The 13,547-nt window shown below is 40.2% G+C and overlaps 1 protein-coding gene across 7 annotated transcripts in view; it reads left to right on the forward strand.

The window, feature by feature from the left end:
• ATP8A2 (ATPase phospholipid transporting 8A2) overlaps positions 1-13,547 on the forward strand; it is a 280,727-nt gene that overhangs the window by 58,529 nt on the left and 208,651 nt on the right. For all 7 annotated transcript variants that reach the window (XM_085536352.1, XM_015852108.3, XM_085536349.1 and 4 more), the window contains 6 exons: positions 311-386; positions 7,131-7,236; positions 8,329-8,411; positions 9,538-9,587; positions 11,336-11,405; positions 12,926-13,010. In XM_085536352.1, the coding sequence (XP_085392478.1) occupies positions 311-386; positions 7,131-7,236; positions 8,329-8,411; positions 9,538-9,587; positions 11,336-11,405; positions 12,926-13,010 (470 nt within the window). The remainder of the gene's footprint in view (positions 1-310; positions 387-7,130; positions 7,237-8,328; positions 8,412-9,537; positions 9,588-11,335; positions 11,406-12,925; positions 13,011-13,547) is intronic.

The following is a 13,547-nucleotide window of genomic DNA, read 5'->3' on the forward strand; positions in this document are numbered from 1 at the left end:
GAAATCAGTGTATTTTAAGAATACTTAAAAGCTGTTTCTGCTACACCAGTCCTGGGAGGTGTACTGACACTTGAATGCTGAAATACACTTCCAGGCATACCTCTCTAGGCTTCTTACTGGTGCAGTGAAGAGAGTGTTGTTTTCAGCATTTTGTGTGTTAGTCGTATGATCTTTTCACTGTACTTGCTATGGCAGTAGGATTTTATTTTAGTTCTTTCTCTCCAACAAAATGGATGAAGTAACAAAAAGAGATGAAGTGATAAGGATGGCAACGTTGTGACTGGTACATTTGTCTTGTCTTGCTCTGCAGCCAGCTGCCTCCTCCTACCAGTGAATCGTGTGAGTTTGATGACCCAAGACTCCTGCAAAACATTGAAAATGACCATGTAAGTCTACTTCATGAATGTCATGTGTCTCTTAAACGCCCTATTTTCTAGACCAGTCTGAAATTGAATGCTAAACAAGTCTGCTTTTGTGATCAAGTTTGCTCTACAGATTTGTCATAAAAAAGATGAAAGCGTGGAGAGAAATAGGAAACAAATCGGCTTCCTCCTACCTCTTCCTGTTAAAATACCTTTTGTTTTTAGCAATAATTCAGGGCATTACAGGGTGGTTGTGTTGAGACCTGCCTAAAATGCTGTAAATGATGGAGATTTGCTTTCTGCTTTGCTTTACAGTATTAGTAACTTGAAATGCTTCACAGTGCAGATATCTGAAGGATTGTTTACTGTGCATTGCATTAAGTTCTTCAAGGTGATGGGGCCTGAAGACAGTTCCTGTTATTTCTCTCTGGATAATATACTGGTTTCCTGTGTGGCTTTTGCAGTCAACTGCACTAGAAAGACTTACAGCCAGGATGAGGGTTACCTCCTGTTCCCATGTTCTGTTTATCACAGAATCACAAAATCATAGAATGATTTAGCTTGGAAGGGACCTTTAAGAACACCTTGTTCCCTCCCCAGCTTTTCTGTAGGCCCTCTTCAAGTACTGGAAGGCCACTGTAAGGTTCCCCTCTTCTCCAGGCTGAAGATCTCCAGCTCTCTCAGCCTGTCCCCATAGCAGAGGTGCTCCAGCCCTCTGATCATCTTCATGGCTTTCCTATGGACCTGCACCAACAGCTCCATGTCCTTCTTATGTCTGGGGACCCCAGAACTGGATGCTGTACTCCAGGTGGGGTCTCATGAGAGTAGAGGGTCAGAATCACCTCCCCCGACTTGCTGGTTGTGCTTCTCATGATGCAACCTAGGACATAGTTGGACTTCTGGGTTGTGAACACACATTGCCAGCTCACGTTGAGTCTTTCATTGGCACACCCAAATCCTTCTCCTCAAGCCATTCTCCACTCAGTCTGTATCTGCGCTTGGGACTGCCCTGACCCAAGGATCTTGCACTTGGCCTTGTAGAACTTCATGGGCCCACTATAGGTAATATGTTCTTGGGTTCTTACTATGTGCTGCTCTTAGGGGTCTGTAGATATGATTTAATGTTTCAATATGCTAAGCAGGAGAGGCATACAGTAGATGGATTGACAGTTTCTCATCTGCCCTTGAGGTGGCTCCTTAACCTTAGGATATCTCTTTGTTTTTCTTCTGTCCTCTGAATAGAACTTCTGCTTTGTTGGACAGATGGGATTTTCAGTGCTGACAGATAGGTTTAGATAGAGTCCTTAGGTGTCACTGTAAAGACAGCTCAGATAGAAACCTTTGTTCATCACGTTCAGCTCTTATGTACTCAAGCTGCTTTTTAGCTGGCACCTTGAGAGCAACGAAGTACTATTATTGCACTGTTAAACTGAACTCGCTGTGTTAACTCAGCAATCAGACAGTGGGGAAATTTCTGCCTGATGATACTTCACATGGGCCTTATGTACACCAAAGATGCCTTTTGAAGCCTGGCTGTCCTGCAGAGACGGATGCTACCCATGGAGAAGTGATGATTTAGCATAAGACTGCAAGGATGGGTGCAACAGTTTGCATGCGTTCTTTTAAAATCAAGTTATCTCTTTCAAACTGCATCAGTAAGATGAGGACTGGATTACAGGATAGAGGGAGAATGAAAAGTTGCCTGTTTCTAACCCTTAGCTTTAGGCATGTTGTTCAGGTGCATAAATTGTCTCTTTTTATGTGGATCACTTTGGTGTCTTAATTTTCATAACTCATTGATGCATGCAGAGTTTGTTCACAGATGTGTGACAGTCTGTGCCTCATTTAGAGGACTGAGGTGATGAAATGGGACTTACAGCACCAGCACCATTGTGCGGTTAGATGCTGTTGTACTCAGCAAGGCATTGAATTCCCTTTAAGTATTTGCCTTTTTGCAGCTGGAGCTATCCGTGTGATACCTTCTATGAATACTCAGTAATGTCACACTGCTTTGGTAGTGAAGATTGTATTGCTTTTTTTTTTTTTCCAATCTGCTTGCATGTGTTACTTTTAGAGCTGTCTCAACACCAAGTAATTTTCTTTCCAAGTTGAAAATTAAAAGAAGATATAATATGCAGGTGGCTCCAAAAGTAATGCCTCCTGTTTATTTCCCTGGGAACTACGATAGATAGAGCACAGTAACACTATTGTTAGTGTTAGTATCTATTTGATAGAGCAAATTCTCAGCTACAAAACACTGTTTTTCAACATAACCACACCATTAGTCAATTTGAGCAGATCATCTGATTAAGACACTCTTCATTTTCTGGTGTGACAGCTGTGTATGGCTGTCTGGAACATGGCTTGTGTTTCCAGTTGCTGTCACCACTGCTGAAATGCACCACCCACTGCCTCACTGTGCTCACACACACTGTTTGGTCTCCATAAATGTTCAGCAAGTGTTGATGAGTGCCAATGGGCGCAACGTTTTCCATGTGCAGAAATTCATTGATTCATATGCACTTCTGTGTCGCAATTAGTTGACAAGAAATACTTCTTACTCTTTTGATTTTTCTTATGCTGCATATGGAACTTGGACATTTTTCTTTTACTCAAGTACAGTCATTGAATCAGTGGTTATTTTTCAGTGGTTTTGACATGATAAACTTGTGTTTAATTCACTTAGTATTCCAGTGCCCCTTAATGTGCTTCTGAGTGAGTTCCTGAAACACCCACTTCCAGCCTTACCAGCTTCCCTTTTCTAGAGGTGACCAGCATGTCTGGATCCTCAGCAGTTCTCCACATTGTTTTGTTCATAAAACTGTAGGAATTTTTATATATTTTTGAGATACTAAGTTATAATTCTCTCTGGTAATGAAATGGATAACTATTTTACTATCTGCCATTGATAGAATGGGCAGCATTGATTCATAGTAGTAAGGTCAAGTTATTAAATTGGGCTTTAGTGTTCTGTTGATCACTTGTAGACCAGTTGCATGGAAATCTATCAGTCTAGCTTATCTGGAAACATTATAGAGGCACTGATCTGATGCTGCTGAAAGTGAATGAAGAAATTATATTTAACTCTATATGTAACCTCCTTGTAAAGTGAGTGACTCCTAACTGTACATGTGGCATGCAGATATGTAGTTCTGCAGAGTTTGTTCTCCAAAAGTTGCGCCAAGGTAAGTTTATGTTGGATGTTAGGAAACACTTCTTTACAGAAAGGGTAGTTAAGTACTGGAATAGGCTCCCCAGGGAGGTGGTTGAATCACTGGATTTGTTTAAGAGCCGTTTGTATGTGGTGCTCAGGTATATGATTTAGCAGAAGGTTGTTAGAGTTAGGGTACTATGGTTAGGCTGCAGTTGGACTTGATGATCTTAGAGGTCTTTTCCAACCCGGGTAATTCTATGATTCTATGATTTCTGACCAGTGCTCTGTGTTCTGCTTGATAATAGTTAATGTTGTGCCTTCTAGATAAGGCCAAAAATAAAATAATAATATATATAAAAAAAAAAGCATATCTGTTTTGATTGTAAATAACAATTCAGAGACTGCTTGACTGCTTCCAGGAATGAAACTGTCTCAACATGTCTACATGTCTGTAGCTTGTACTTTAGAGATGCAGTGTGAATTAAGTTTTGCCAGTGGGATATATCACTGATAGAGTGGTTTCATGTTCGACATTCCACAGTGATCTTATTGTGAGAGTTACATTGCGTTTTTGCAATAGAAACTAACAGTGCCAAGGTATAGACCCTTAATGAACTTAATACTTGCTTACAAAATGGCTGCTTTAAGAAAGATGCTGAGCAACAGAATAGAGCAGAAGCTGGGACAACCTGACCAGGGTAAGAAATTAATCCAGAGGGCTTGTGCAATACCCACTGTGGTCAAACATGAACAATGTGAGCTTATGAGAAGGAATACGCAAGGGAAAGACTGTTAAATACATGTAAATATATAATTGAATTTATGCTTGCTAGCACAGTGTAATAGGTGTCATAAATCAGGAATTGGGGCTTAGTAACCTTTAGATATTTTCTGATATGGGCTTGTTCTTAAATATGGCTTTTGTAAGTAGTAAGGGAAGGAAAAATACAGAGCAGGGTAAGGATGCCTGGCATAGGATGAAACAGCTATAGCAGCTTCAAGAAATATTGCCTTCTGTATCCATGGAAACATACAAAATCATCCTAAAAACAATTGGTTGGTGGTAGGCCTCATATGTAAAAGTGGATTGGCAAATACATTGCATGGATTGTAAGCCTGGAGTACCTAGTCAATAGGTAACAGGCAAGTAAAAACCTGTGGTGCGAGGAAAGAGGTATAATGAGAAGAGTTTCACTGATCAAGTGAGCAATTTCTCCCTTTCCATAAAGGGGTGTGCACCCACCATTGCAATAACTAATAAAAGCTTTGCTGCTTCACTGAGATCTTTACCTCATTGGAAATTACTGAAGCTGGGTGTTTCTCATGTTATCCAGAGAGATGCAATAGCTTTGACCCAGAGCTGTATATCCCCAGAGTGAGGAGTTGGGGAAGAAGGAACCTGGAATGAGAGCTTTGTTCCTGCTGCAGATTTAGGAGGAAGGAGAAAGTGGAATTGGGAGAATATAGAGCTGAGTGTAAAAGAAAACTTATGGGGAATGACTCACAGAGACCATCAGTAAGAATCCGAGTACCAAAATGTCTCAGATTTGCTTTAAGTAGAGGAAAACAAGTAATTAAGCAGCATCATTTAACATGTGATCCTTCCATCTTAAGCTGGGTTTAAATGTTAGGTGATGCAGAGGATACAGTACTACAGAAGCCATTAGTGAGAATGAGCTGTTCATAGCTCTGAAGTAGACATTCAAATATTTTGTCCTGATTCATTCCAGTGCAATAAGAATTATATCATTGTTGGAACAATATAGAAAGGAAACAAATGACAGCTGTGTGGAAGAGCTGGCCTGATAAGCTAAACTGGGGTTCTGTCTGATGATCAGCTGCTGTAGGTTTGGATGATTGCCATGGAGTCCATTGTGAGATGTGAAAATACCAAGGCAGCAGCAAATTACCCTGCTGGATTGTAAGCAGAAATATCCTATATGTAGGGAATGATTAAAATCAGTGATGTTACTTGAGACAGGTTTTTTCTAGCTGATAGAACAGATACTATTAAAGCATGCAAAGAGGCTGGGTGATAAAGAAGGACACTGAAGGTCTGCAGCAGCAGGTGCTGAATTGACAGTCTGGAAGGCTGTGCATTTTTGAGAGGTAGAGGTGTCTTTCATGGCTTTCACTGGAAATAATGGAGCAGCATTGGCTCCAGCTTGGCTGGATGATGTGTTCCTGTGTAATAGCACATGATGGTTACTTTTGCTGCTATCCACCCTGCATGTTCTTCACTCAGAGTGCAGTGGCAATGAGTAGAATTTTGGTGTGGTTACTTTGAATCTATTGAAAGCTGTTGTGGAAGCTACCAGAGCCGTAGAGCTTCCTGCTTAATTATCGGTATCTTTTGGCAAACACATTTTGCGTATGTGAAGCTTGTGGTGCTACATATCATATCATAAAATGGGTTGAAAAGGGCCACAGTGATCACTTAGTTTCAACCCCCCAGCAGAGTCACCAGCCATCAGACCAGGCTGCCCAGAGCCACATCCAGCCTGGCCTTGAATGCCTCCAGGGATGGGGCATCCACAGCCTCCTTGGGCAACCTGTTCCAGTGCATCACCACCCTCTGGGTGGAAAACTTCCTCCTCATATATAACCTAAACCTCCCCTGCCTCAATTTAAAACCATTCCCTCTTGTGCTATCACTGTCTACCCTCATGAACAGCCATTCCCCCACCTTTTTATATGTTCCCTTCATGTACTAGAAGGCCGCAATGAGGTTTCCTCAGAGCATTCCCTTCTCCAAGCTAAACAAGCCCAGTTCATGCAACCTTTACTCATAGGAGAGGTGCTCCAGCCCTCTGATCATCTTAGTGGCCCTACTCTGGACCTGCTCAAAGAGCTCTGCGTCTTTCTCATGCTGGGGGCCCCAGGCCTGGATGCAGTACTGCAGATGGGGCCTCACAAGAGTTGAGTAGAGGAGACAATCACCTCCCTCTCCCTGCTGGCCACTCTTGTGTGAATGCAGCCCAGAACACAGTTGGCCTTCTGGACTGCAAGCACACACTGCTGGCTCATGTCCAGCTTCTCATCCACCAGGACCCACAAGTCCTTCTCTGCAGGGCTGCTCTCAAGGAGATCTTCCTCCCATTTGTATAAACACCTGGAACTGTCCTGGCCCAAGTGCAGCACCCTGCACTTGGCCATGTTGAACATCATTCTATTTTCATGGGCCAACTTCTCCAGCCTGTCCACGTCCCTCTGGATGGCTTCCCTTCCCTCCAGTGTACCAACTGTACCATTCAGCTTGGTGTCATCTGTAAACTTGCTGAGGGTGAATTAGTATTTAATTACAGAATTGGTACTTCTGTTAGGGGCTTTGTATTAGGGGTTTGGAAGATGTCCTTGCTCTCTGCAGCTTAAGTGAAACATTTATCTTTGTCAATATAGTTGATTAATGCTGGCCTTTGACTCTGTTGTATTGATGTTCTGGAGCCAAGTAAGAGAACGACTACAATCAGGGATTTTTATTTTTTTTTAAAATTTTATTTTATTTTTTCAAGGTTTTTTTGTCTGTGATCTAAGAGATTATCTGCTCAGGTTGGGGGATGGCTACCACTGTTTGTGTGTAACACTAAAATTGACTCTCCTGCTGTTCTATCTAGCCCACAGCTGAACACATACATGAGTTCCTCACTCTGCTGGCTGTATGTCACACTGTAGTTCCTGAAAGACAAGGAAATAAAATAATCTACCAGGCCTCCTCTCCAGGTTGGTTGCTGCTTTCTTTTTATTAGTATTAGTATTAGTATTAGTATTAGTATTAGTATTAGTATTAGTATTAGTATTAGTATTAGTATTAGTATTAGTATTAGTATTAGTATTACTATTAGTATATGGGGAGATGTAAGGAGTGGATGAATGGGCATGAAAGAAGGTCCAGAAACTTCTTAAAAGATCATTAATTTTTAAAAGCAAGATGATTCTGTATGATACTAGCAGTAGATCTGGTATCCTCTGTCATCAGTGCACACTGCTTTTAATGCCTTCTGCAAAACTGCTGTTAAGTCCCATTATGTTTTTGACAGGCTGAGCATATAATCCCTTCTGCCCTTAAGTGGCCTCTTACTCTTGTTTCCCTATGGAGTTGAAAAGCAAAGCTAAAATTTCCAGTGACTTCGCTATGTAGAGGGAAGTGGAAGTACTGATTTGTTTCTGCATGTGCAGTTACTTGGTATATTTGGCACGAGTGCAGTTTGTTTTTCTTTATTGAGTAGATGCTGAAACAGGACCCCAGTTCAATACAGAGCAGAGTCCTGGCCTTATTTGGATGTGCTCTTCACCCATTTTGTCATTTCAGGAAGCACAAGTAGTACTGGCAGAGCTATGTTGGGTCAACATTCAGAATAGCAGGACCCTGTTCCCCATCACAGAATCGCAGAATGGCTTGAGTTGGAAGGAACCTTAAAGCACATCCAGTTCAAACCCTTTAGATGTATGTTGTAAGAGTATAGAGTAACTCAACTTTGATCTTATTTTCTGAACAGGTATTTCCCCCTTTTCATGTAGAAGAAAACTATTATTCCTCCACAACAGTAGAACTTAATGCTTCAGTAATTGCAGAATGTTTTATACAGATGGATTATGAATTTTGTCTAACTGATCTCACATGGCCTCTCAAGGAGTAAAATGTGAATATTCCAATGAATGTGCAGAGCTATTCTAGCAGTTGTACAGACATGGAAACTTGAATACATGGGAAGGGGAGCTTCTGTTTTTGCACCGTGTCTTCCTTAGATGTGAGCTTTGTACTTTCCTTTCTCTGCATATCACATCAAATTTAATCTTTTATTTTATTGGCAGATGAAGGGGCTTTAGTGAAAGGAGCAAAAAAGCTTGGTTATGTCTTCACAGCAAGGACTCCACATTCAGTTATCATTGATGCGGTAGGTTGACCTGCATGGCACAGTGTGCCAAACTCATGTAGAGCAAGTATGTTTCCTGTTTGGTTCTTACTTATAAAGCCTTTAGTTTGATAGGTACAAAAGGCTTTTGTTGATTGTGAAGAGTTGTCTTAGTCTATTTTATATGTAAAGTCCTCTGTTCTTCTCTGTGGAATGGGCAGTAGGGAGTTGGAAGCTCATGTGAAATGATGGCAGTTGTGCTTGAAGAACATTTCATTTAACCTAGGAAGCACAAAGTAGCACACATGCAGAAGGAAGTCATAGAATCAAGGTCAAGAAAGACCACTAAAATCACCGCCATGCCCATTAAACCATGTCCCTCACTGCTACATCCCCTCGTTTCTTAAAAGGCATGTCTAGCACATTTCTGACTGTTGTATTTAGTAGTTACTCTACTTCTAAATGTTGAAATGTTGTTATATTAAAACATTTTTTTTTCTTCCAAGTTAGATAATCTTTGAATAAATTTTATCTGCTTTGCAATCTCTGCATGTGTGCTGGGGTGTGTAACTAACAGATAATATTTGACATGGGCAGCCTCAAACTCATGGAGCCACATTCTGACTCTAAGTTACAGTTTGTGCTGAAACGGCTCCAGATGTGTAGAGGTGCAGCTGAGATAAGAATTTTCTCTGGGATACCTAGTAGGTGCTTACTAAGAATCATGACTATACTTTTTTCTTGTCTGTGCATTCACTTTCATGTTTTTGGTACAACTCCAAGCTTAAAACATCTGACAGTCTGGAACTTGTTTCAAACTTTTTACTTTGTAGGAAACTAATGCTTAGATTAAGGGGAAGAGTTTAGGATGAGGCATATATTCTAGATCTGTCTGTGCTCTTATCCCCTCTGCAGAAAGCAGAGGATGCTTATATCTCTAACAGCAAGATTATTTTCTTTTTGAAGTAGTATACAAATAGTAAACAGAAGTGCCATGTCAAACGATCTTCATTAAACAAGGCTCGACATACCAGGAGAGGGAGCTATTATCTCAGCATATTTACACCAGGATGTATAAGCAAAAATGCTTCAACTAACTTGTATGTGTTAGCACATGGGATTATTGTGCAATTTGTACTTAAAATAGTAAATATCTTTGTTTTTGTAGCTGGGAAAGGAAAAAACCTTTGAAATTCTTAATGTTCTGGAATTTTCCAGGTAAGTTTTCTATAAAATATTTAATGTGTGGTAGCTACCCAAGCTCTTTTTACTGTGAAGTTGCTGCTCTGGAGTGTTGCTCCATGTCTCACTTATATCTTGATGTATCCTTTGTCTACTTCAAGAACATGACTTCAGATTGAATGTTAACAGAAGTTTTGTGAATTTCTTGTGTTTTACTTATGTGGGTAGAGTTGCTCACTGGAGGACTTTTTGTGCTTATTGTAACGAGCATCCCAGCTATGAACAACTAGCTGTGATTGCTTTGGATTTCTTTTCACCTTTTCCCATTCTGAATATAGCTGCTTAGGCTATGTATGGAAATATCTAAGAGATGCTAGAAGAGTCCTCCAGAGTTTCTGACAAGTTGACTGCTGTCCACAGACAGAAGTATCTGTAGCCCTCATTCAGTGCTTTTAGAAAATGCTGTCGTAGCCCTTCCCTGTGTTTATCAACTTTCCCCCTTGACCAAATTAGGGTGTCCCTATAATTACATCCCAAAAGCACGTGGAAGCTCCCCAGGGAACTAGTTTGTGGTATAAATTTTTGACATAGTTTGCAGTTGTCCTTCCAGAATTGCTTCGGAAAGCACAAAAAGGCGTTTTTGTCTGATGGCACATAGTAAGAGCTTGCTATTCTGTAAATGTTTCCCAAGCCTACAAAAAGGGGTTAAATCTGCCAGAGTAACTTTTAAAGAGAAGGGTTTGAGACTTCACATTGTACATACTTGTAAGAAAGGAAGGAGGACACCTCTGCTCCTGGTTTCCCTCTGCTTCTGAGTCCTTTTTTTGGCTAAGAATTACATGAAGTCATAGACAGCTTTGGGTTTGAAAGACCAGTGAAGATCATCTAGTTCATGTTCCCTGCCCTGGGCAGAGACATCTTTAACTTGATCAGGTTGCTTAAAGAGCCATCCAGCCTGGCTTTCAAGGATGAGTCCAAGTATGCTTACAGATAACTTTTGAATATGAAACTACAGTTTCTTCAGGGTTCTCTTGACAGGAGTTTATTTGTTTGCCTCTCACCCTTACAAACTGCATTTTTATTTCCAGCGTTAGAAAGGAGAGATGGATAAGTGAAATGTCAAAATGTATGTATTTAAAATAATTAAGTTTAAAAAAATCCCTTACCTTACACTCTTAAACCTTAGACTCTTAAACTGTTTAGCTTTACTTTAAAAATATAAGTATACCAGACTTGGCTGTCTTGATGTGCAGCTCTCAGAGAGTAAGAAGGCTAAAATCTGGTCTGGAGTGTGACTGCTTTCTGTGATATTTTTGCATGTTATGCATTCTTTTGAGTTAAAAACTTAAATAATGGCCCCTATATCAGTAGGTATTTGTTTCAATATGTTAGGAGTAACACTTTCGGCTTTAATATTTCAATTTTTAGCTGGAATCCCCAAAGCTAATGTCTTTGAGATATAATAAAAGAGTTGAGTGTAAATGACTCCTCTTTGTTCGAGAAAATTGTTGAGCCATCTTGCTTTTTTCTGAGCTCTTGCTCATGTTTGGCTGCAAGTATAGGTGTTTTAATCAAGTGCCTGTCCATGGAAACCACGGGGCTGAAGCTGGGAATGTGCAATTTAATATTTCTCCTTGCTTTCTAGGATTGTGAGGTCTTAAGTTACTACTCTTCCATCTCACCTGATCCTTGATGCTCTAAGCACAACTGAGGATTCACTGTCTAGAACAGGGCTTCCGCTTCATCAATATAAATAATGAAAACAAATGTTTTTCTTTCAATAGTAGCAGGAAGAGAATGTCTGTGATTGTTCGAACGCCAGCAGGAAAACTACGTCTCTACTGCAAAGGAGCTGTGAGTAATTATAACACTTCAGTGGAGAGCTAACACTACCAGTTATTATTTCAACAGCTGTGACCGATGCTGGCACTTCAGGTCTCATACATAATACCAGTTGGTTTTTTGTTTAGGACCAAGTGATTTAAGAGGTCTGTAATTCCTTCTGAATTGACTTCTTTTGCAGGCAAGTTGTTAGGCTATTTACTATCCAAGTGGAATCCTGAAACTAATAGAAACAGTACCCTCAATTTAAGCAAGGGCTGGATTTCACCCAGCCGTGCACCAGGAATTCAGGATCTAGACAAAATGCTGCAGTCTCAAGCTGTAATACTAACTTTTGCTTTCAAGTGGTTGGCTCTTGATCTGGCTTTCTCACATCTCTGCACCTGCTGTTATTTGTCATCATGACTTGCTCCATGTTAAGTTTCTGTCTCCATTGATGGACAATAACTTAACAAAATACAAAGACTGTAAAAACAGTTCTGTCCATTGCCATAGTGTTCCAGTAGAAAATCAGTGAGGTGACTTTTTGCAACAGGGAAGACTGTCTCGAACTTCCAGTAAGGTTTACTTCACACATAGACTTGGGTGTACGGCCTGCTTCAGTTTAACTCCTATGATATGGCAAAGATGGTGCTTGCTTCAAGTTAATGTGGCAAGAATGAATTAACCCTGCTTTTGCTACGTGGTACTTGAAAGTATTGTGCATAGTAACTTCTCACTGATTTGCACCTGTTCATGTTCAATCACTGCTGTTACTGTGCCTCTGCCTCTGTTAACAGTTTCTGGTAGATTGGCAGTGAGAAGGATGGAAAACAGGAGTAAAAAACTTCTCACTGTCTTTGATTTGAGCAGGATCAAATGTCCAATACACTAATTGCTACAACCCTTTAGCACCAATGTGGTGTTTCATTTTGTATGTTCTGCTGCATCCACTGCTCATCTAATCTTTCTGTTCTGGTGATCGCATGATAAAAGAGACAGAGACAAGACAGATAGATGATGCTGCTGCATTTTGATTACTTCTTTTATTCATGTACATAAGTATTTCAATTGCCATTTGATTTATTGTTAAAGGAGTTGTGGGAGGAAGGTTTTTTCTACCTTCTGTTCTTAAACATCAATGGGAGTCTTTCTAGAAAGGATTACAAGAAGGCTACAATGAGTACTAACTAAGAAAACATACTTGCAATACTCTGAACAATAGTACATTTGCTTAATTCAGAAAGGAGTGTTCTGTAATGTTTGAGGGGGGATTACATGATGGAGAATTCCCTGTTATTTAAACTTGGTAGAGGCAGAGTGTACATCTGTGCCCGTTCTGTGAAGTGGGTGCACTACGACCTCTGCCACTGGGCACAGCTCAGATTATTCAAACCAGTACCTCTAAAACCTGAATGCATTATGTTAAATTTATAAGTCTTGGGTTCTTATGTAAGCGAGTTCAGTCAGGCATGTTCACTTGAGCTAGTAAATATGTACATATAAACTTTGTATGTAAACTTACACTACTGTAATGAATTTGCTTTTAATAGGATAATGTAATTTTTGAGAGGCTTTCGAAAGATTCCCAGTATATGGAGCAGACACTGTGCCATCTTGAGTACTTTGCCACAGAAGGTAAGAGAAACAGCATGTCAAAAGAATTCGACTTATTACATTATTTCCTGCATTATCTGAGCTTTCTACTACCAAATAAGATGGTTATATATTCAAAATTGATATGTAGCAGCAGATTAGCAACTTTTAAGATAACTACGTAAGGAAATATGCCCTACTACTTCTTCTGTGCAATTATGGCACAGAAATGGAATCTGGAAGGAGTTGGAGCTCAGTATTTGTGATTAAATGAAGGGACATTAATTTAGTTGGAGTAACAGGTATTTTTACCACTGCAAAAAGTCAGATGACTTAGTCTCTGGCTTCATGAAGCAGACTGATAACATGAACATACTGAGATGTCTGGAGGACACAAGATGATCTGAGATGGTCTCAAGGCCTTTGACTGATGTAGCACCTCTGTTCACAGGGAAGTGCTTTGTTCCCTTTCCTGCAATAGGATAAAATATTGGCATTTACTCTAGATTACAGTACTGAGAATTAGAGAGAAGCTTGTACCCATTAGGCTCTCTTTTTGCACCAGCATTAGTAACCTAT

Source organism: Coturnix japonica, chromosome 1, assembly GCF_054131305.1.
Source record: "Coturnix japonica strain WE chromosome 1, WE-NBRP24, whole genome shotgun sequence".
In the NCBI taxonomy this organism is placed as follows: domain Eukaryota; kingdom Metazoa; phylum Chordata; class Aves; order Galliformes; family Phasianidae; genus Coturnix; species Coturnix japonica.